Here is a 23,296-nt window from a genome sequence, read left to right on the forward strand (position 1 = left end):
ATTAACGATTACTACATTATTATCCCAATGACTACCATACACTCATTAATACTTATCCTCAAGTAGCCTTCAGGCCTTGATATGTGGCAAGTCTTTCGTAAAAAAAAAAAAAAATAAATAAATAAAAATAAATAAAAAATAACCTCCAATCACAGACTCATAGTCGTTTCTTAATACCTTTATTTTGGTTTTCCAGTCAGTAATCCATAACAGGCAAGGGAGACTACTCTCTCAGAATTACCGTAATACAAAGGGAGACAACACATTCTTCCTGTTTCAGAATTTTGGAGATGGGGATTGATAATTTGTACTATTTTAATTATATTCAGCTTACTGTTTTTATCTAGGATGTTATTCTCGCATTTCAATTGTTGTAATCTCCAACCTTCTTCAGATGTGCCTTTTCAAATTGAAATCTGTATGGAATTTCAGACAGAACTCTTTATTTAATGCATGAGATTATTCGGCGCTTCTACACTATTAGGACGAGATTTTTTAGTCGATAAATGGAGTTTTCAAATAAAAAACAATGGTTTCAACTGATTTTTTTTTTAATCAATTCTAATAAGTTACAATGGTAGCTTTCAAATTATGCAGTTGGAATTACCTGAATATTGCTGAATTAAAAAAAAAAAAAAAAACTAATCATATTAGCAGATGAAAAATTGCCGCCGTCTTGTTTAAATCGAAACGCTAAATTACCTCCCTTTTGAACTCTCCTGTGTTTTACGATCGTTTTCTTCAAATTCTATTTTTTTTCTTTAATAAATAATTTTCTACCTTATCGATTTTTGTAATTTTTAGAAATGAAGAATACGTAGATACCATGGTTTTCATATGAAATTCAGTATTACGATTTCCGAAATTTCATCCTAATAGTGTACAAGTGCCGATTATTCTCATTCCGTTAGCCCTGGCAGAGTAAAAACTTCAAGTACATCTTAATTATATTCTTAATATTGCCTTACTAAAGATTGAACCTTCAATCCCTCCCCTCAGAAAACTGTCACTTAGAACTGTTTATTGTTTAGCACTTTATCCGTTGCCTGACAAGTTCACATGAAGGTTACATTGTCCAAAGCATTATAAGAATATACAAGACGAGAACAGCAGTCCAAATAATCCAAACCATTTTTTAGAACATTCTTTAAAGACATTAACGAATCACAGTGGATATATGTGCTTTCTGAATCCTCTTGTTACTATGCTAATTGGTCATAATGCATTCATAATTATCTTTTAAAATAATTAGTATCAGTTCTCGGAGGAGGTCAGCACATTTAAAAGGCGGCATTTTAAAATCTGAATGGGATTAATTAAAAAGAAATATTCAAAGTAGAAGCAAGGACTGCAAAAATAATCAGAATGCAAAGATTTATTTATTCTCCAGACATGACACTTACAACATAGACAAAAAAAAAAAAAAAATAAATAAAAAAATGAAAGGCTAAAATTAACGAGGAAAAATTCACAATTTATAACAGATTATAATTCTATACATACATTATGCCCTTTTACAAAGATTAAAATCAAGATATAACGATACTAAACCTCATGTCTAGAATTCTTATTTCAATTTTGATCAAAATACATAAAATGATTTTGATTCTATATAATGTCCAAAATTTAAAGCTTAAGGGGCCTTGAGAAATTGCAATTCAAAGAATCTTGCGTAATATCTAATGAGTATGGATCAAATTTAATGCAAATTTGAAATATTTAGATTTTTAAATGGGAGTTGTTTCCATATTGTGTCCCTTAAAAATTCTTTAAAAATACTCCAAAGAAACTAAAAATTTGAAAATATTTAATTATTCATAACAAATACATATTAAAGTTTCACAAAAATTGAAAGTATGACAATTTTCACAATACTAAATATAACCCACATTTTAACCCTGCATGCTTTAGTAGCTGTGTTCCAAAATTTATAATAATTATTTTAGTAGTAAATGCTGTATACAAACATATGTAAATATACACAAATATGTAAATATACACACATATGTAAATATACACACATATGTAAATATACACACATATGTAAATATACACACATATGTAAATATACACACATATGTAAATATACACACATATGTAAATATACACACATATCTAACTTTATATAAACAGAGATGACAATAGATTTTTCCACAAAATAATAGTTTAGTCAAATCGTAACATTTCTTGTTGAATCATCAAAGTTAAGCAACATTGAGCTTGGTTAAAATTTACATAATGTTTTTTTTTTAAATCTAAATAATTTAAAAAAATTTAAATAATGTTTTTTTATATAAAGAAGTCACCACTTATCAAGGCCCAGAGGCCTCTCAAGGATAAAGGTTAAAGGGTGTACAGTAGTCATTGGGACAATAGTGTAGTAATCGTGAGTGGGAACTTTGTATAATTTGATTATTTAAGGGGACGATTTAACAAGAATTTTTTTTTTTTTTTTTTTTTTTTTTTTTTTTTACATAGGCATAACCACTTATCAAGGCCCAGAGACCACTCAAGGATAAGGGTTACAAGTGTACAGTAGTCAATTGGACAATATAGTAATTAGTAATGGAAATTCGGTAAATTTGTTAACTTAAGTGGAACGGCTCATCAAGAACTTGTTTATGTTGGACTTGAAGACAACCATATTGTAGTCAGCTGGAAAGCAGGAAAACGGAAGACAATTTCACAGGCATGCAGTTCTAAGAAAGAAGCTTTGATCATGGAATCTACGTTTAGGTTTAGGCACAGATAAAGAGTGAGGGGAATTATTGATAGTGTTTTCAGCTAGACGAGTGTTTCTTGTGAAAGTTTGGCGAGGGGGGACCATAGATTGAAGCTCAGTTGAACACTTTCCATGAAAATAACGATAAAGCAGAGACAAATTCGCAACATCTCTTCTGTGAGATAGAGGTTGCAGCAAAGAGAAAAGGACATCTCCCACGAGCCTACAAAGTCTATTTTGAACCCTATCAAGTCCTTTCTAGCAGCTCCTGCCCAGATGTGGCAACAGTATTCCATCCTTGGACGTACCTGGCTCTTATATAGATAGAGAATAGCATCAGCAGTGAGATATCTACTGGATCGGTAGAAGGATCCGACGAATTTTCCAGAAGCCTTGGTAACAGATTTGATGTACATATTCCATTTAAGATCAGAAGTAAAGGTATAAGGATTTGCATATAATTTATTTTATAATAAATATTTTAATATCTACATATGTTTCATCTTAACCATGATTCACCAGTGTGACTCTATATATCTTTTCTGCCGGTTGCATGATTTGAACTTCGGTCACCTTTGACTTCCATCCAACACCCTCATCAATATAGCTTTCATAAAAGAAGAAAAATCAACCATCTGCCTTGACAGTTCCAAACCAGCTTTGAAACCTGATAGGTGATGCTTTTTCCTCTTTTCTACAACCGCTTTCTCACAGAAGAGATCTTGGTAGCCTGTTTCTGCTCGGTCATTATTTTCATGGCAAGTGCTCATCTGAGCTCCAATCTATGGTTCTCGCTCTTGCCAAACTTTCACAAAAGCACTAGTCTAGCTAAAACCACTAGCAATAAATTCCTCCACTCTATCTGTGCCTAAACCTAAACTTGGATTCCATGAACAAAGCTGCTTTCTTTCTCCACATTAAAAAAACTACCCTGATGTCTAACTGTATTGTGGAGAGGCAAAGTAAATAGAAACAAAGCTTTCCTAGAACTGTGTGCCTTTGGAACTCTGTTCTGCTGACCTACTTTCCAGCTGACTACAATATGGTAATCTTCAAGTCCAAAGTGAGCAGCGGCTTGGTTCCCACCAGTTTTGGCAAATAGCAAACAGAATTCTCAACAGAAGCGTGTGCTTTACCCCAAGTATCATTAATGGACCTGAGGTAATCTTGTCAGCATCAGACAAAGCCAAACTCTTTGTCAAGAACTTTGCAGCTAATTCTACCCTTTGCAACCAAGGTCGCCAACCTCCTATATTTCCTCCTGTATCAGAAAACATGCTATGTGATATACAAATATCAGTACGTGAGGTTGCCAAGCTAATCAAAAACCTTGATTCCAGTAAAGCAACCGGCCCTGATGGTATTCCAATTATAGTACTCCAAAAACTTCAACCAGAACTAGCGCCCATACTTGCAAAACTGTTTAAATGTTGTCTTAAGGAGAATTGCTTCCCATCACCCTGGAAAATCTCATCAGTATGCCCTGTATTTAAGAATTCAGGTGATCGCTCATTCCCCTCTCAGTACAGGCAATAAGTCTCTTGTGCGCCATGAGTAAGTTACTGGAATCTGTTAAATAGAGAAGTAATCAACCATCTCAGCAAAAATAACCTTCTTAGTGACACACAATATGGTTTCCGTTCTGCTAGATCTACAGCAAATGTGCTTACAGTTATATCTCATAGGATTAGCGAATCTCTTGACGGAGGCAACCTTTCTAGGGCAATTACTCTTGACATATCAAAGGCAGAGCTTCTTTCTTAGAAGTGCATGACTGTGGAACTCTCTTCCGTTTGCCTGTTTCCCACCTGACTACAACTTGGATGTCTACAAGTCCAACATAAACAAATTCCTGACATATATATATGATGATGATGATTGCAACGTCTTGTCAGACGTGTGCCACTCCCTCAGTCACTGAAAGTCCATGAACCTGAAGATGATTGTTTTTAGTCCTGCCGGCGAATTCACACACTCAAGCAGACATGACACTGAAGATGATCATTGGCATACATATCTATAAACATACACACATATATACATAGACACATATACAACTACATACATTTACCTACATATACATACACACACATATGCATATATACACACAGATATACATACATACACACACATATGCATATATACACACAGATATACATACATACACATTTACATATATAAACATACATACACATATAATGATGGCAGATCAATTATTACAGGCTTCCATCATTTCAGGCCTACACACGTCACAACTTTTCCATCGCCACAGGCCTATTTTTTATAGACTAATGCTTGAGGGAGTATCTATACAAAGATGATGTTACAGAGTTTTAGCTTTGTACGACAGCTAAGTCTCTCTCTTGGTTCAAAATGTTGAGATCCAGCAACAAGCAAGAGCAAGATAGCCAGCAACAAGTCAAATTGCAGACCAGCTTAATACGGGTACTGGTCTCCCGCTTTATGGTTTTTTAAATCAGAGATTTACTTCTCCTAGAGGAGTTGCCTTCACCACAGCTTTTGAGAGCCCTCTCCGCCCCACATACACATGAAAATAAACACATGCACATACAAGCATACATACAGATGCACGCAAACACACATATGCAAGAACATACACATGCCACCATGCACATACACACATACATATACGCATACACATACATACACGTACATGTAGAATATACATGAAGGAGTGTTCATGATGACGATGATGGTTAGTACGAATAAGTGAATTTAGCATTAATAAAAAGGTAAAACAATCCAATACACACAGTATGGAGAAGAGACAGACGTTCACGAGGACGATGATGATGGTTGGTATGAATAAGTGTGTGTATGTATATATATATATATATATATATATATATATATATATATATATACACACACACACAAAATATTCAGATAAAGTATGTATTCATAGAATAAAAATCTATACAATTTCAACCAGTTTTATATAATAGTGGTCCATGGTAAATAGAACTATTTATATTAATCAGATATGTACAGATGTAGCATTGACGAGACAATGCTTTGTCTGTAGTTATTAAAAACTAAGATCTTGGGTGAAAAGTCTGTCTTTTCATTTTATTTTTCGTTTATATATATATATATATATAGAGCATAAAAGAATCTAGAGAAACTTACCTCAAGCTCTTTTTCTAATCCAAGCCGATGGATCATATCTTGTGTGACTTGTAATGTCCGCTGGAAACCAATGGATTGACCAGCCTACAATTAAAGCAAAAAAGTCAATTGAAGAACACCAATCTATCTTGTTTGTTTGTTAGAGACAATGGAAGTGAAAGTAATTTGATTTTTTAAATAAAAGATGCCACCCCCCCACTGATTGAACCCCCCCCCCACAAAAAAAACTACCCAAGATCAATGCATTAAATCCTAAATATTAAATACAGAGGATTTATTATATATACTATCCATACCCGCACTGCTGTAGCTCAGTTTGTGTAAATGGAACCACCCCCACAAAGAAAAAAAAAAGACAAAATTCATTTATTTTTAAAGAAAGAATTAGTGCAACAAATTGTTTTTTGATTTTTGTTGTTGTTAAGGTGTGCATAGACAGGTGTAAGGTTATCAGTATTTAATCTTCTGCTTATGAGCGGTTATTATGTTTGTAATTTTATAGAAAAATATCCGTAAGTTAATTAATAAAAGAAAATAGTTTATGTATTTATTCATTTGCGAACTGTTATCCTCATCTCCCATAGTTGTTGTTTCATGACAATCTGTGAATACGTACGTAAAGGCGGAATAAAAGATAGGTAGATGAAATTCTTTTTGCTTTTGTCATAGCAATTTATCATAGCAAGCTGTATGGTAAAATGAACACATGGACATAGAAACATGCAAGTGAAACAATAATTGGAGTGTAAGAGAAAGAGAGAAGGAGAGAGAGAGAGAGAGAGATAAGAGATAAAAACTGCTGTAGATAATGTTGACTCGGTAAAATGTTTTTTTTTTATTCAGACAGAAAAAGAAATGTAACGAGTAAGCGAGCGAGAGAGAGAGGAAATAAAAACTGTTGATGCTGTAAAATGTTTGTTTTTTATTTCGGCAGAAAAAGAAATGTAAAGAGAGAGGAAGAAAGAGAGAGAGGAAGAAGGAGAGTGAAAGAGGAAATAAAAACTGGTGTAGATAACGTTGATGCCGTAGAATTTTTTTATTTTGGCATAAAAAGAAATCTAGAGAGAGAGTTGGGGAGAAGATTTACAGAGAGAGAGAGAGAGAGAGAGAGAGAGAGAGAGAGAGAAAATAAAAACTGTTGTAGATAATGTTGACGCCGTGAAATGTTTGTTGTTCGTTCTTTGGCATAAAAAGAATATCACACGGCAGACAATATTTACAACAGTTTTTATTTCCTCTTTCTCGTTCACTTTTTACATTTCTTTTTATGCCAAAGAAAAACGAAATTCACGGTGAACAATAATCTAAACCAGTTTTAATTTCCTCTCTCTCTCCATATATATTCTTCCCAATTCTCTCTCTTGCTCGATCTCTCTCTCATAGTCGAAAACCTATGCAGACAAGATAAGTAACATGATTGAAATCTAGCTAATCATAGGAAAATATGTAAGTAATTTAAATCGCCCACATTAAAAGTAAATGTATAAAAAAATAGCATAAAAAAAATGCCCTGTTATAACACAAAGTAAAAGAAAACAAAAAAATAGCATTGTACAAGGTTCGCTAAGCCACTCTAAAATCGAACAATAAACAATGGTACCCGTTAAAAAAATGTTTTTAGGGTTTGTTTTTTATGGATGGGATAGTGGCATGTTGTTAATGTGTGCATAGATAAGCGTGAAGTTATCAGTATTTAATTTTCTATTTATGAGTGATTATTATGTTTGTACTTGTTTTTTCTTTTTTAAATGATTGCCTCTTGTAAAGAGTGCTGCCATATTTGAAAAGTTCTGGAATGTTCGTTTATGTATTAAGAACACTAAATAATCACATTGTGAGCTCTCAGCCAATGAGAACGGGCAGAATTTGAGAAGAGAGAATTTATTATTTTTGAATCAGAAAATGGAAAGATTATGTCTATGAATTTATGATTCAGTTATGAAAGGTGAAGGTACCATATCTATAGAATGTGTATAGTTCCTCACAGTCTTGACTGGGATGATAGGAGGAGGGAAAAATAGGAAACTACTTCCTCTTAAGATGCTGCGATTTTGATGGTGTTGCTCCTACGATGAAATGCAGGATTTTATTAAAATGACTAAATGTGTCTAAAATGTCGTTCTAAAGTTGCATAAGATAGTGGCTAATAGTCTAGACATAATAAATTTGTATGTAGCACCTGTTGTTGAAAACTTACGGTACTTTGGTCCAGAGGGGAATTTTTGCAATTAAAATATCTTAGCTGTACCTGGCCCATGCATTGCTGTGACTCAGTTTGGTTAACACAAGTATCAGATTGATTTGTATCGCTCTCTCTCTCACACACACACACACACACACACACACACTTTGATAATAGTCAGAAATTGACAGTTTAAATACTTCAAAATCACACGTAAAGAGATTTTGAAGTATTTAAACTGTCAATTTCTGGATATGCTTAAAGGTTAGAGTCAAGTATTATAGTTCACTTTGAAATGTTTTGGCAATTTCCTGGATTCGGCCATAGTATTAGTGTAATCTTTTCCTTTTTTCATATTTTTTCAATGTCCCATTGTATTAATATTAGTTATTTAATTAACTTGTTTCACTAACTTGTACCCTTTGTGTAAATTTCCAAGACTCTGCTACAATATTCGTGTAATCATTTTTTCCATTAAAAAGATAGCATGATAACCCAAGAACAAAAAAAAACAAACTTATTTAGCGTATAAAAAATTCTAGTCAATTGTACTGTAACGCGCACACACACACACACACACAAACATAACTGTGAGAATATGTAAATACGATGCAAAAAACAGCACGGTGACATAAGTGCATAAGAACAATTAATATCTATGATGTATTTAATCTTAAAAAAAGATTTTTTGACTTATGAACATCTATGCTTTATTAAAACAAAAAAGATTTATTTAGCATTAAAAAAAATAAGTTTAGTCAATTGCGTACACACATGCACGCACAATTTCAAAAACTATCTGGCAAATATATCCCGTGAACCAAGTGCAAGAGAAATACAAACAATAGTACTTAAAGAGACAGTTAGAATCTCAAAAAGATCTCTCGGTTGGAGTAACTAAATTAATGAGAGAATGTTTGGCATCCAGTAGAATGTCCCATCCCTGGCAAAAACAAAGTGATAAGAAAATGAAAACAAACAACGTAAACAAAAATACAGCTGTAAGAGCATGTAAAAACGATGCTAAAGAAGTATATAAGTGTATAAGTGTATAAGAACAGTTAACATCTATGATGTATTTAACATAAAATATAGAGAATTTTGGGTTCATAAACATCTGTGATTTATTTAAACAAAGAAAAGAGTTATTTAGCGTAAAAGAAAGAATTTTAGTCAATCGCATATACACACACACTAAAACACGACTGTAAGAACTTGTAAATATGATGCTAAAAGACAGCACATTAATGTAAGTCCATGAGAAAAATATACACCTATGATGTATTTAATGTAAAATAATAAGAAATTTTGGCTTAAGAACATGTAGATTAGGGACGCCATGTTTGAATGTTAGGAAGTGTCCGTTTATTCAAAAGAATAAGATTCCGAAATGTGAGGATGTTCAGTGCTCAGCCAATCAGAAAGGAGGTTTTTGTAAAGGGAGCCATTATTATTTTTGAAGAGGAAATGGGAAAGATTATTGTATGCCTTATGAGTTTATGATCCAGTTACGAAGAGTGAAAGTATCACATCTGTATAAGGTGTGTATTTCCTCCCGGTGTTGGCTGGTGGTGGTAGGAGGACTTGATATTTAGAGGGGAAAATAGGAACTACTTATTCTTTAGATGGTGCGATTGTGATGGTGTTGTTCCTACGATGAAATGCAGGATTTTATTAAAACGACTAAATGTGTCTAAAATGTCATTCCTACTTTTATTTCAAGTTTCTGTCAAGTAGACCATAATATTACTTGCTATTTCTAGCCAACACTTTAAATATATATATATGTATTGAGACACAGGAACGGGTATGTTTGATCTGGCAGAACGGTTGTTCATTAAAATTGTGAGGTCTCGTACGCGCCTGGTCCTCAAAGTATGGAAATAAAAAATTTAAAAATGAAAAAAAAGTTTACAAGGGTTTTTGATATAGATGTACATAATACTTTGATAAGTATGTTTTAACGTAAATAGGGGTGGTATAATAAAATTGTGGGGTCTGCGTCCGCACCTGGCCTCCATATAATGGAAATAGACACAAACTTTAATAAAGACTTTTTATATCTATCTGCATAAGTATACTTTGATAATTATGTTTCAGTTTGAAGAAAAATGATATAATAAAATTATGGGGTGTTCGTTTGTGTCTGACCTCTATAGAATGGAAATATGTCACAAAGTTTAACAAGTTTTTTTAATATAGATCCACAGAATATTGTGATAAGTGTTTCAGTGTGAACAGGTATGGTATAATAAATTCTGGTGTTTATCTATTTTATTTTTACTTTCACCATATTTTGCTTCGGTTTTGATACCCCCAAATTCGAAGCTATCTCTTTACAACCCTTCCTTTTCATAACCTATCATACTTTCATAAATCAGAGTCCATTTTCTGTAGGCTGTTTTTGAACCCCGTCAACAACAGGTACTTTTGCTAGTATGTATATATATATATATATATATATATATATATATATATATATGGAAGTTTTAAAAGCCAAAAGCAATGTGGAAAAGACCGGAATCACAAGAGTAAAGAAAAGAAAAACAAATAAACAGATAGACGGGTGATATGGAACTTTGATTAATTTCGGGAGAAAATTACTCCCCTTTTCAAAAAGAAAACAAAAGTATATTCAAGATGGCAGAGAGAACAGGACTGCAGATAGAGGTTAGGACCGCAGTAAGATGTGACTAGTTAAAAGCGTAGGTAGATGAGGATAATTTTATTTCATTTATTTATTTTTTTTTTTTGTTATAAACATTTATTGGCTATATTTTTTTAAAATCTGGTTTAATTTGTTATTATTATTATTACTATTTAGTAGCATTGTTTCAAACTAGCAACGCAGTTAAAATTTTATTTTTTTTATCATAGTATCGCAGTAAAAATCAGTAACTTATGGTGTAAGGGAGATAACTGTGTTTAACTTTATTTTATCTTTTTTATTATTTTGTTTTTACTAACTTGTTATAAATATATTTTTTGTTGTTTATGTTTTTATTTTCTATTTTATTTGTATTGGTGTGTAAGGGGGCTAACTGGACTTAATTCCATGTATTTTTTTTTGTTTTACTTTGTGGCTATAATATTCTTTCTTTGTTTATGTATATAAATATTTACTATTATTATTATTATTATTGTTACAAAGTAGTTATGCAGCTGATTTTTTTTTCTTTTTTATATTGTATCGCAGTAAAAATCTTGGTAACTTATGGTCTAAGGGAGATAACTATGTTTAACTTTATTTCTTTTCTCTTTTTTTCCTTTTTTGTGATTTGTTACAAATATTTTTACATTGTTGATTATGTTTTTATTTTCCATTTTAAAAAATTTTATTTGTATTAATGTGTAAGGGGGCTAGCTTGGCTTAATTTCACATTTTTTTGTTATACCTTGTGGCTACAATATTGTATCTTTGTTTATGTATAATAATATTCCCTTTTATTATTGTTTCCAACTAGTGATATACCTATTTACTATGCCTCCCCATGGGACGGAGTTAGACACCAGGGTCGTTTTTTAACGTGGAGAAAAGGTACAAAAATAAAAATTGTCTCAGTCGTGAAGGATTTCTCCTCCACCGAAAGAGAACAAGAAAATGAAGTGCAGCATCTGAAGAACAGATACTACACTTTGATCTTGACCAAAAGGCCAAGATGTAGCTAAGATTTTTTTATGGTGTAAGGGAGATAACTGTGTTTCTTTTTTTTTTTTTTTTTTTTAAATTTTATTGACTTGTTATAAATATATTTTTGTTGTTTGTTTTATTTTCTATTTTTTCTGTTAATGTGTGAGGGGGCTAACTGGGTTTAATGTCATGTATTTTTTTTGTTATATTTTGTGGTTATAATATTCCTTCTTTGTTTATGTATATTGATATTTTTTTTCTGTGTTTCTTTCTTCGTATATGTTACTTATTAACTTGATCTATTCTATTTCTCCTTCACGTCTACCTCAATCAATTCATTACCTTTTTTCTCTTTTTTCCCTATATTAAGCTTTATTTATCTATTATTACTGTTTTTTTACAACATGGGGTGATCTAAAATCTAATTATTAAATATAAATCTGTTTGGTGTTATTTATGCATAGAGTAATATTTTCTGTTGTCTACATATATGAAATCTAAGAATATATATATATATATATATATATATATATATATATATATATATATATATATTTATTATCCATGTGTGTGCATTAATATATGTATCTTATTATCTACCTTTTAACTCGTATCGTTTGCTCTTTGGTCTGTATCTTTTTATATGCTTGAATCTCATCTCTAAGTTTACCATAATGTATCATGTGGATGTTTTATTATCTATATACTTCGTAGTCTATGTGTATGTTACTGTGTGTAGTCATTTTCTTTTTTTAATTAATATGTGCTTTCAGGAGAAATTACTGACCTACTGCGGGCCCGACGCCTTCGATGGTTCGGCCATGCCTCTCGCTGTGATGCAGGGGTCTTTATCCACGAGGCTATCTCCCCACGTCCTCTACCCGGCTGGAAAAAACGTGTCGGTGGCCAGCTAAGAACGTGGCTCGGGACTATCAAAGCCGACGCTGAGCTTATTTCGGGCCCGCTCATCTATGGCCTGTCTCGTTGGAGATGTGACTGGCTGTTGCTCACTCGGGATCTTGCCTCGATCGCCGGGCTTGGGCCGCAGCGGTACGAGATGTGCATCTTCATGAAGCCGACTCAACTCCTCCAGGGTGAATGTCGTTTCAAGTACAAGTACAAGTGCTTTCAGGAGAGAATCCTGCTGATTTAATGTCAAGAGATATTTCCGTTTGGAAATTTCAAACTGTACAACAGTTCTGGTTGCATGGACCACTATGATTGTCTGGTGAGAACTTGTAATAGCCTACCAGTGATTTGAGCTGTCTTAGTTCTGAAAATCAAAGATTGGTTTTGACTAATGCTACTTCAGATTTGTCTGTTATTTCTAACATGACTTCTGTATTTAACTTAGAAAAACTTTCTTTGTCTAAACTGTTTTCAGATTTGTTAATACCTTGAAAAAATCCGATTTTGATCCTACCTCAGCTGCCAGGATATATCTAGTTAAATGGATTCAATCATCCTTTCTCTCTAAGGAGAAGTTTTTCTTGTTGAACCATTCTTCAATTGATATTCCTTTTCTTGTTTCTAGTTTACATCTTTTTTTTGAATAGTCAAGGGTTAATTAATTGAGAAATTGGATGTTTATCCATTTGAAGTGGTTTGTCCGATCTTATTACCATGTTGCAGTCATTTCACTGATTTAGTAATAATGGATGCTCATGTTAAGTGCAAACATTTTGATGTTGCTGCCACCCTCTGGAAGTTGTGCTTGTTTGAATTTCGTATTGATAAATATAGACAGGTAGTTATTTCTTCATGTTATTTATGTAAAAAATATAATTCTCTGTCTTTTAATTATCCTAAAAAAAATTACTAACTTACTCAAACATAGAATAAATTTTGTCAGACGCTTCCTTCATACAGGAATAGATTTTACTGGTCATTTGTGGGTAGAAGAACAAGACACAATGAAGAAAATGTATATTTTGATATTTACGTGCTTCAACGTGAGAGCAATCGATATGGACTTGGTCGACATGTCTACCCATGCTCTGATTCTTGCCTTTGTCAGTTTTTTTTTATTTGTATGGCATTCCTACCCATATTTATTCTGACCATGTTCGTTCCTTTATATGTGGTTGTAATATGATTAGAGAAGTATTTGTGTGATGAATTTGAGGAAGAATTCAGTTCATACAACAAAGCATTTTACCATTTCAATGTATTCAGCTTAGTTTCGAAGTACATAGGAGTGGCTTATTAAGACGGTAAAATCTTGTTTGTATAAATTGGTGGGAAAGAAAAAAAACTACCATATTTTGAGTTGCTTACTTTGTTATCAGATATTCAGAATTCTGTTAATTCACACCCCCTCACTTATAGATGTTCGGAAGATTTTAGTTTGGGTGTTATTTCTTCAAATGACTTCATTTACCCTCATTATAAAATTTCTGTATTTTTAAATGTTAATGATAGTTTCTTTGAGAATGAATTGCCTCAAAGATCTGATCTTATAGATAGCTTAGAAAAAAAAAGAGATTTCTTACTTAAAAAATTCCACAACTTGTGGCATGAAGAATATTTTCTTATTTTGAGAGAACAATCTCATGATCTTTATCAAATTGACTTTAAGAATATAATTAAAATGGATGATGTGGTGCTTATTAAAAATCCAGCCAAGTCTTGACCCTATAAGCCTTGACCCTTTAAGCAGAGTTGTCTCGACTCTATTGGTCTTTAGGTAGAGTTGGCAGCAATAATTGTATAAGATCTGCCAATATAAAGAAACCAGATAGTACTATTCCGTTACATTCTCACAAACATGTTTCCTTTGGAATTGTCGATAACTCATTCTCACTAATCAGACATTGAAGAAGTTACGGAAGTGAATGGTACCTTAAGACAGTACTAATGCAGTTGCTACTAGTAGTTCTACTACAGAAATTAATTCTAGACCTAAAAGAAAACTCAGAAGAATTTTTAAATGCAAAGATGACTATCTTTGGTATTGATATAGAAAGTATTTTTGAGTTGGTGTATTATTTTGCCATAGATTGAAATATATCCTCATCTAATATTGACAAAGTTGAATTAGAGAAATTTTTCTTTTTCTTTGACAGGAGAGTTTCAGAATTTATTTTAAATAAAAAATAAACAATGGGTTATTACATTTAGAATACCCCGGAAGGGTCACTTTGATTAAATGTTTGCAGGTTTTTTTTTGCTTTTTTTAATTTTTTTTTTTATTGTGAGCAAACTTTGCTGGGTTTTTTTTTTCATAATAATTGAATATTTTAATAGCTTCAGAATTTATCTCATTTAAAATAGAAAGGCTCAGCAACAAAAAGAAAAGTTTGTAAATTTTTTTTTTTTTTTTAATTGATTTAAGATTTTTTTTCAAAATGTGGGAGTTTTGGGCGGTTTGTTGAATTCGGCAGATGATCTTTTTGGTGCCTTCTCATTGGCTGTTTTGGGTTATCTGACATTTTCTTGTTTAGTAAAATTAACAAAAATCATCAGACTGGAAAATATTTCCAAACTGTTTGGTTCAGCCCCTTTTCTAGTCTCCGGAGAAATATTGCCACCTTTTTTTAAAAAAAATGTTTCTTCATTAAAATCTTTATAAAAATGCAGTAACAAGTCGAGACGATTGAGATTGATCTCAAAATTAATTTACTTGAGCTTTGATATTCTTTTGTAAAAAAAAAAAAAATTTCTACCAGGAAGACGATCGGAGAAAAGAATTAAATATTTTGACTTCGTCAAAATATTAAGAAGAATTGAAATATTGTAATATTTGTTTTAAAATATTTTGGTAGAGATCCAAAATATTAAAAATATTTTCAGTAAACCTTGAATAGGGGTTCCCAGAGAGAACTCATATCTTTCGGATTGAAATCCAGAAGTTTGTAGTCGGCGTGAGTAAATTGTTAAAAAGAATACTAATTATTTATCGTAAATAATAATAATAATAATAAAGGAAAATAAGAGAATGAAGCAAGAAGATTGTTTCAGAGTATTCTCTAAAAAGTAAGTTAACGAAACGTTTCTTGAGTTCAAATGAATTTTAATTTGTGATATAAATTTAAAGAAAAAGATTAAAAGCTATATTTAGTTATTTAGGATATTTTTCAGCATTTTTTCTTTTCAGATTCTTAACAAATTTTTCCAGAGAAAAGGGCGCCGTTGAATTGTTTTTCTTAAAGTTTCCTCAGTCTGGCAAAATTTCCGAAAAGAAAAAAGAAACCAAAAGAACTATTTTCAATAGACTTTCTGTCAAAATTCAAGCAAAGAAAATAACTATTTTATATATAAAAAAAGAACTGTTTGCATCCTTCTTTGTAAAGTTTTTCAAAGCCTAAAAAAAATCTTTATATTAAAAGAAAATGTCGTCTGCTTCTAAATAAAAAAAAGGTAAAGAATGAAGCAAAGAAAATACACAAACGTTCAATCAAATTAAATATTTATATATTATTAAATATTAAATTTTTTTTTTTTTCAACCAATTCCTGTCACTCAACATTAAAAGGATGGCGGATTAATAATTTTTTTTTTTAAGTCAACACAACTTCAGTGATTAAAACTATGGTTTCATGTTATAAGAACAGATAATGGGGTGATAATGTGTAAGTAATGGGAGGCAACTCTCCAAATCTCAGGAGAGCTAATTAATACCACTAAAAAAGTTATCACTAAAAATAACAAAAATATTACGATATAAAATATATATTATGTAGATTTAAATATATAAAAAAATATATCAAAAACCAATATTTGAACTTGGGAATGTTTCTGTTGAACTCGGCAATCTGCACAGCATTTCAAACGGAATTCTTTTATTTATTTCATGGGGTGGGGTGGGTAGCATGCTCTTGTTTTGTCAGATTTGGTAGAAATCAGCCTTTTACTTAAAAAAAAAAAAAGGTGGGAGGATTTCTGCTAAAAAGCAGAGAACTCATATTCCTTGTATCCAACAATTAGTCTTATGTTACCACACACATAGGTATTTTTAAAGGTCCATGTTCTAACTATTCTGATCCAAAGAGTTAGTAGCCCCTCCTACTCTTTAGAGACTATCTATATATCTATAAAAGTGAAAGTGTCTGCCTGTGTACATTTCCCTACACAATAACTCTGTCAACTTTCAGTCTACAGACTCGAAATTTGATATACAGGGTATTGAGATTTGGGAAAATCTTTGTAATCCGTTTTCGGACAGAAATTTGGCTGTTAAGGGGTCAAAGTTTAACAATTTGACCATTGAGAACTCTACCAAACTCCTCCGCAAATTTTGGATCTAAACACTTGAAATTTTAGATATAGGTTCCTTGGGAATGGATCTAACTTAATAAATTGATTTGAGCCCAAAACAATAAATGTTAAGGGGTCATAATAGGAGTCAAAGTTAAAAAAAATTGACCTCTGCAGTCTCTACCAAATTACTAAAGACAATTTCTGATCTAAACATTTGAAATCTTACATAAAGGGTATTCAGATATAGGGCAAGCTTTTTAATCGGTTTAGGTCGAAAATTTGAGCTACAAATATATAAATCTATGTATGTATGTTTGCATGTCTGCCTGAAACTTTCAACAGAGGCAACGGATTTTCACAAGATCAGTATCGTTTTGAAGCTCGACCCTTCAGACGACAAATACCGAAAAATTGGCTAAAAACATTAATTTCTTCACCCTCAACTGGGCACTTTTCTACAGGGAGGGGTCGCTTTTTTCATGGATATTTTCGAAAGTCATCCCCTCTTTTCGATTGTCTAACCTTAATTTAAACCTACGTCACTTCTGTTTTGGCGGTGGTCGTAACAGCAAAGACATCAGTTTTTTCACATTCTTTTCCTCCTTCGCAGTACGGGTTCGGGCCTGCTTTACTACTATTTTTTTTTTTTTTTTTTTGCTCAACACACACCTCCAAACACCCGGGTAATGCCGGGCACCCATGCTAGTATGTTAACAAAATATATAACCCCAGTCCAAAACAAACTAATCTACAAACCATATGCATGCTTTCGGCATAAAATGACCAACCCATATTAACATCAGAGAATAACATTTTAATATGGCGGATCTTGACTGAATTATCCATGGATAGTGTTCATTAATTACGTGTACTGGATAAAGTAAAACGCTCTTCTTCCTGTTTTCCAAACTTAAGCAAAACTAAACAGATAGCCGTCAAATCAACGATGACCAGATCATCATCGAGAAAGAAATTAAACAGTTACTTTCTGAAGTCATGAACAAATCTTATCAATATTTGGAGGTGGGGGGGGGTATCAGGGAGTAATATTGAAAAACACAAACCACCGACATAAGAAACGAGTGTACATAGATTGTTCAACCAGTCACTCTACATATAGATCAACGATTATCCTTTGCAAAAATGAATGACATGATCAATCAAGACTCTTGCCAAATAATGTGAGTAGCCAATGACAAAACTGATATAACCCCCCCCCCCCATGTGCCATATATGTGTGTGTATGCACATGCGTGTTTACAGGGTAGTGCAAAAAGTAACTAAAAGTGAAAGACACAGAGTCCACATGCTGTGAGGAAGGAAGCAGGAAGTCATTCTTGGATGAAGCAAAAATCAAAGTTAAATTCTCTCTTGCCACCAAGAATCGTTTGAAGTTTTACCCTTCATGGCAAAATTAACATTTTAAGAGAAGTATCATAAGAGAAAAAAGGAAGACAAAACAAGATGGAGAAAGAGAGAGAAAAAAAGAAAGATGAAGAGAGAGAAAGAGAAGAAATCAAACCAAATGATTACAAAAGGAAATAAGGTCCTAGAAATTTGGAAGAAATCAGCTTGTTTCTTATGTAAAAAAAAAAAAAGAAAAAAAGATTTTGATCAAAGGGCAAAAAAATTCACATTTAACAATTCAAGCAGAAATCCACTATCATTGAATGATTAAAAATTAAATAAAAATAAAATAGAAATTCCACTAAAAAGTCCACAACTCACGTTCCTGCTTAAATAGGGAGTTTTCTACATTGACCATATGTTTCACTGAAAGAAGCAGACGAAGTACATTGGTCCTGTATTGACAGGATTTTGATTTCAATCTTGCAAGATTCCATGGGGAGGTCATGAATGCAGCAGTTGCAATTAAACGTTTTTTTTTTTTTTAATTTTTTTCTTCATTGTTTGCGGTAGAGGAATTTAATTTTCAGACATTGAAGGAGAAAACTTAAACTTTAGTAATTTATAGAGCACGTCCTGACATATTTTAGGAACAAAGTACTTCAAAAGAAAGAAGATAAAGGGATCACATAAAATTAAAAATTACTGAGAATTAATAAAATAAAATAGAAAATTAAGTGCCAAAAGATTTTTAGATGTGCTTTAGACTAGTCTTGCAACACTGCGTTAGTTACTTATATTTCCTTTACCAAAAAAAATAATGTTCTCCTTCGATTCAATACTGTAAATCCGATCAACCATGTCTCTGACAGTATAATTGCAGCACTCTCCTTAGATAATAATGCTGAAATAAATGTATTTGTCGATTTTCATGTCCACAACAATTGTCTCGATTTCTTGCGTTACACAAATACAGCTGATAGCAGCACACAGTTTCTCCATAACTCATTCTGTTACACAGAGTCATGTTCCTGACCCACCTGTCAGATCGTGAAGATCAGCAAGCCTCATTTCTAGATCTATTCCTAACTACAGTAACCAGGGATTGTGTGACAAATGGCCATAGTTCACTTGGTAATGTCTATTACCTTGTGATATTGGTAAACACCACCCTTAATTCTCGACCCCATATTGAGGAGCTGTTGCTCAAAGTGATAAGATGCTTCAAAAAGGCTGATTAGTAAGCCATCAGAGATGCCCATGGACTAATATGAGGTGCCTTAAATAAGTTTCCAGACTGTTTTTGTATAGGCATTTAAAATTGTCGTAGACTCTTGAAAATTCAGTATGTTATTGCTATACAAACTAAGAGATGATGGACTAATTTTATGATTTCAGGTTGAAATGAACAGCTACAGCAGAAATTAGCATACACCCTACTTAAGCCCGATTGTCACAGCTGGTGAATTTCCAAAATGCAATCTGGACATAAGGACACTTTAGAAGAGCAATATGCAATAAACTTCTGTTTTAAACTTGGAAAAAATGCCACAGAGAATGCTTTAGACTGCTTTTGGACTATCTTGCATGAATTGAGCATCAGTTTTTCAGTGGTATAAGAGATTCAAGGAAGGCAGAGAGTTTGTGAGAGATGACAAGAGGTGTGGAAAGAGTAAGGAAGTCAGAACACCAGAGTTGATTGGCTAAATAAAGAATTTCATGGATAAGGACTGTTGTATGTCTATAGAGACAATAAATGCAGTTTGATTTCAGTATGGGAACTGTACACACAATTATTCACAAGGAACTGAAGATGCAGAAGAGTTGTGTGAATGCACCAGTCCACCACATCACAAAACATGGAATGTGCAGATCAATCAACAGGCAGAAATTAGTCACATGACCAACAACATCAGCAGCAGTAAAGCAACCTCAAAAGAAAGGAAGAATAGGGGGAAAAAATATATCCCTCACAAAATTTCTACAATATACGATAGATTTGTCTTCAAAATTCAAAAACTATTTTTGAGACAAAAAATTAAATAAAGAATCTCGAGTGAAATCAAAACAATAAAACACCTATTCAGATTTGATTTCGCTTTTTTGGCCATCCATACTCTACAAACGTGGATCATTGCTGGTTTTCTTCAGTCTTTCTAAATGTTGTCAAGTAATTAACACCATGGTGATACCAAACATCAACAGATTTCCGAAATTTCGTGTAGAAACGCCAAATTCTTTTATTAATGGAAATTTATAACGAACAAAAAGCCCCCCCACCTAAAAAAAAAAAAAATAATATGTACGGGCAAAATGAATGCCGATGCTCAAAATGTATAAACATTTTGACCCCTCCCTTTACTTCAAAAAAAAAAAAAAAAAAAAAAAAAAAAAAATTTCACCAAAAATCAGGATATTGACCAATTTTAATGAAATCTTCAGTATTTATCAAATGATCATCGCGGAATATAATGAACGAATTATTTTTATTTAAATCCGAGTGGAAATGTATTTTGTTTAAACAAAAAATACCTTTACTAAAGTTATAGTTTTCAGTAGTAAATAAAAACGCAAGACTTTATTTTTGCCTTTTTTATATAAATAGAGCATCATAATTTGTAACAGAAATAGAATAATTTTCATAAGAACATTATGAAAAAAGCCCTTAAATCCGTATTAATGAATCCTATATAACTCAAAGAAAAATGAATTTTTTGAACTATCGATATTACTATTGAATTAAGCATTGCCTATTTAATATTTTCACACAAAAAAATTATAATTGCAAAAAATATTTCTACTTTTTTTTTTTTAAATTACGGGTCTCGCATAATTTTTATATGCAAGATTTTAATAATTTCCTTGCTCGCAAGAATGTGAAACTTTCGGCGTAACATATTTTTTATATAATATTGGACAATAATTAAAAAAAACATTAATTTAAAAATAGGAACATAGAAAAATAATTAAATTAAAAAAATGCAAAAATTAATACAAATGTTCAGAAAAGAAATGTATGGATGCACAACTGGGGAAAAAAGAACTTCTTCCCTTTTAATTACATGACGTCATTTTCACAGTCTTTCGACTGCATGAAATTTTGGGCCTTCGTAATTTTCGTGTTTACAAAATTTTAGTTTGTTGCGTTTTGCGAACGCCAGAATCACTTGGTTTTGGGCTAATTAATTTATGTTTTGTACAAACAAAGTGCTTTTTTTTTTATTTAATTCAATATCTTAGGACTTTACTTTACTAATTATCTTTGAAATGGACACAGAAAACTAATATTTATCTTTTAAAGGATTTTTTTACAATGAATTTATTTAACTTAAAAATTTAGCTGAATTGGGTAGCTCGCCGTGAAAACATTTTCATAATTTTTTTTTCACGTGTACAAATATTTTTTCCCCTTTGGAAATTAAGTTTAGTCCTTAATCTTTCAAATACAATCAAAAAGTAGTCGGAAACCTACAAAAAAAAATTGATAAATCGGCTTTCAAAACTAGGTCCCCCATTTTTGCCCATACTACCTAGTAAACATGGTTGTCAATAGTAATTGTCTGTATTTTTGAGATGAGGTGTTTTCATTGAGATTGTCTCCAAACAGAGAATCAGCAACTATGCCCCAAAGCCTAGCTGGAGTCTGAACATGGTACCCCCGTAATAATAATAAAGGGTTGGGTTCGAGACTCCTAACAAACGGTTCCCCAGTTCGATACAAAACACCTGACGAAGGCCAGAGGGCAAAACGGACGAAACGTTGTGACAATAACAACCAAGGTGAGGAAGTCAGTCCGACAATCTCAATCAATGGTTGTCAATGTACACAAATTTAAAATGTTTTAGGTAAAATAATAAAAAAAATGGTTGACTTGTTTGCAAAGAACCAGAAATGCATTGTGGAAGATCTAATTTTGTCGTTTATTTATTTTTGTTTCTTGACCACGTTTTCATTCTGTTGTCTATCGTAAAGCATATAAAATTTATTTTTTAATCCCCTTATGGTACTTCAGTCTATTGCATTGTTTATTTTTTTAAAATAAATAATCGATTAATTTAATAAATAAAATAAGGTACTTAATGCAGTTCACAGACCATGCTATTTTTTTAGACATGATTTTCAAGTTAAATTCAATGTTTACGGTATCTTTTATTCATTAAAAAATTGTTAGGTGAAAGTACAGAATAGTTAATAGAACCTCCTCCCCTCGTGTTAAAAATTGGGTTTTTAATAATAGCGTTATTGTTTCAGCACGGTCCATAAACTGCAGTAATACCAATAATAACGTGCAAAAGTCATGTAGAGACAAGAAATACACGGAAAGTGGTTATAGAATTTTTTTATTATTAGTAGAAATGTCAAATTTCTTTCCAACTCCTCAAAAAACTTTAAAATGACGATTTTTAAAGGTTTTCGGTGGTGCTAAAAACAAATATCACATTTAAATTTGGGGCAGATGAGTAGTTTTCATGATATGAAGAAATTACTTTTCAAAAAGTGGCAGATCACTTTCCTATATAAATTTAACATAAAATGAGCACACACTTTCTAACCACCTAGTAATTTCTTCATATCATAAAACAAATTTGACTATTATATTCGTTTTCAGCACCCCCGAAAACCGGCTCTGTTTTTTACTAAGAAATTCGTCCATTTTTTCATAATTTAGGATGCTAATTATGCTGTCATTAAGTTTAAACGAGCGGTTTACAAAAATTTACTTTTGTTTTTCGTTCTTTAGGTACCTCCATGGCGATGTGTAAAACGTCAATAGTACACATTTTAATAGTGACGTCAGCATTTCGGGTGTTTTTGTTAATTTCTATGGATAAGCGTTTGCGTTATAATTATTAATGGAGTAAGTTTTTTTTTTTTTTTGCTATGGATAAAAAATAATATAAAATTTGCCTTTTGTAAAACAAATACATTTTTATTAATGAACTACACAGACATTTTTATTAATGAACTACACAGACATTAATAAAATTAATTTTAACGTATTCTGTTGACACATGTATTTAAAAATAATGTTCTTTACAAGCCTCGTACATTTTTTTAAAAAAG

General features: G+C 32.0%; 1 protein-coding gene and 1 pseudogene across 3 annotated transcripts in view; both read right to left on the minus strand.

Annotated features, from left to right (window-relative positions):
• The window catches only part of LOC145286224 (WD and tetratricopeptide repeats protein 1-like), a 104,013-nt gene that overhangs the window by 65,199 nt on the left and 15,518 nt on the right, over nucleotides 1-23,296 (minus strand). For all 3 annotated transcript variants that reach the window (XM_080135038.1, XM_080135037.1, XM_080135039.1), the window contains exon 2: nucleotides 5,873-5,956. In XM_080135038.1, the coding sequence (XP_079991164.1) occupies nucleotides 5,873-5,956 (84 nt within the window). The remainder of the gene's footprint in view (nucleotides 1-5,872; nucleotides 5,957-23,296) is intronic.
• Nucleotides 11,588-11,717, minus strand: LOC145286764 (U2 spliceosomal RNA; annotated as a pseudogene).

Source organism: Euprymna scolopes, chromosome 10 (genome assembly GCF_053919585.1).
Source record: "Euprymna scolopes isolate OS-2025 chromosome 10, ASM5391958v1, whole genome shotgun sequence".
In the NCBI taxonomy this organism is placed as follows: Eukaryota; Metazoa; Mollusca; class Cephalopoda; order Sepiida; family Sepiolidae; genus Euprymna; species Euprymna scolopes.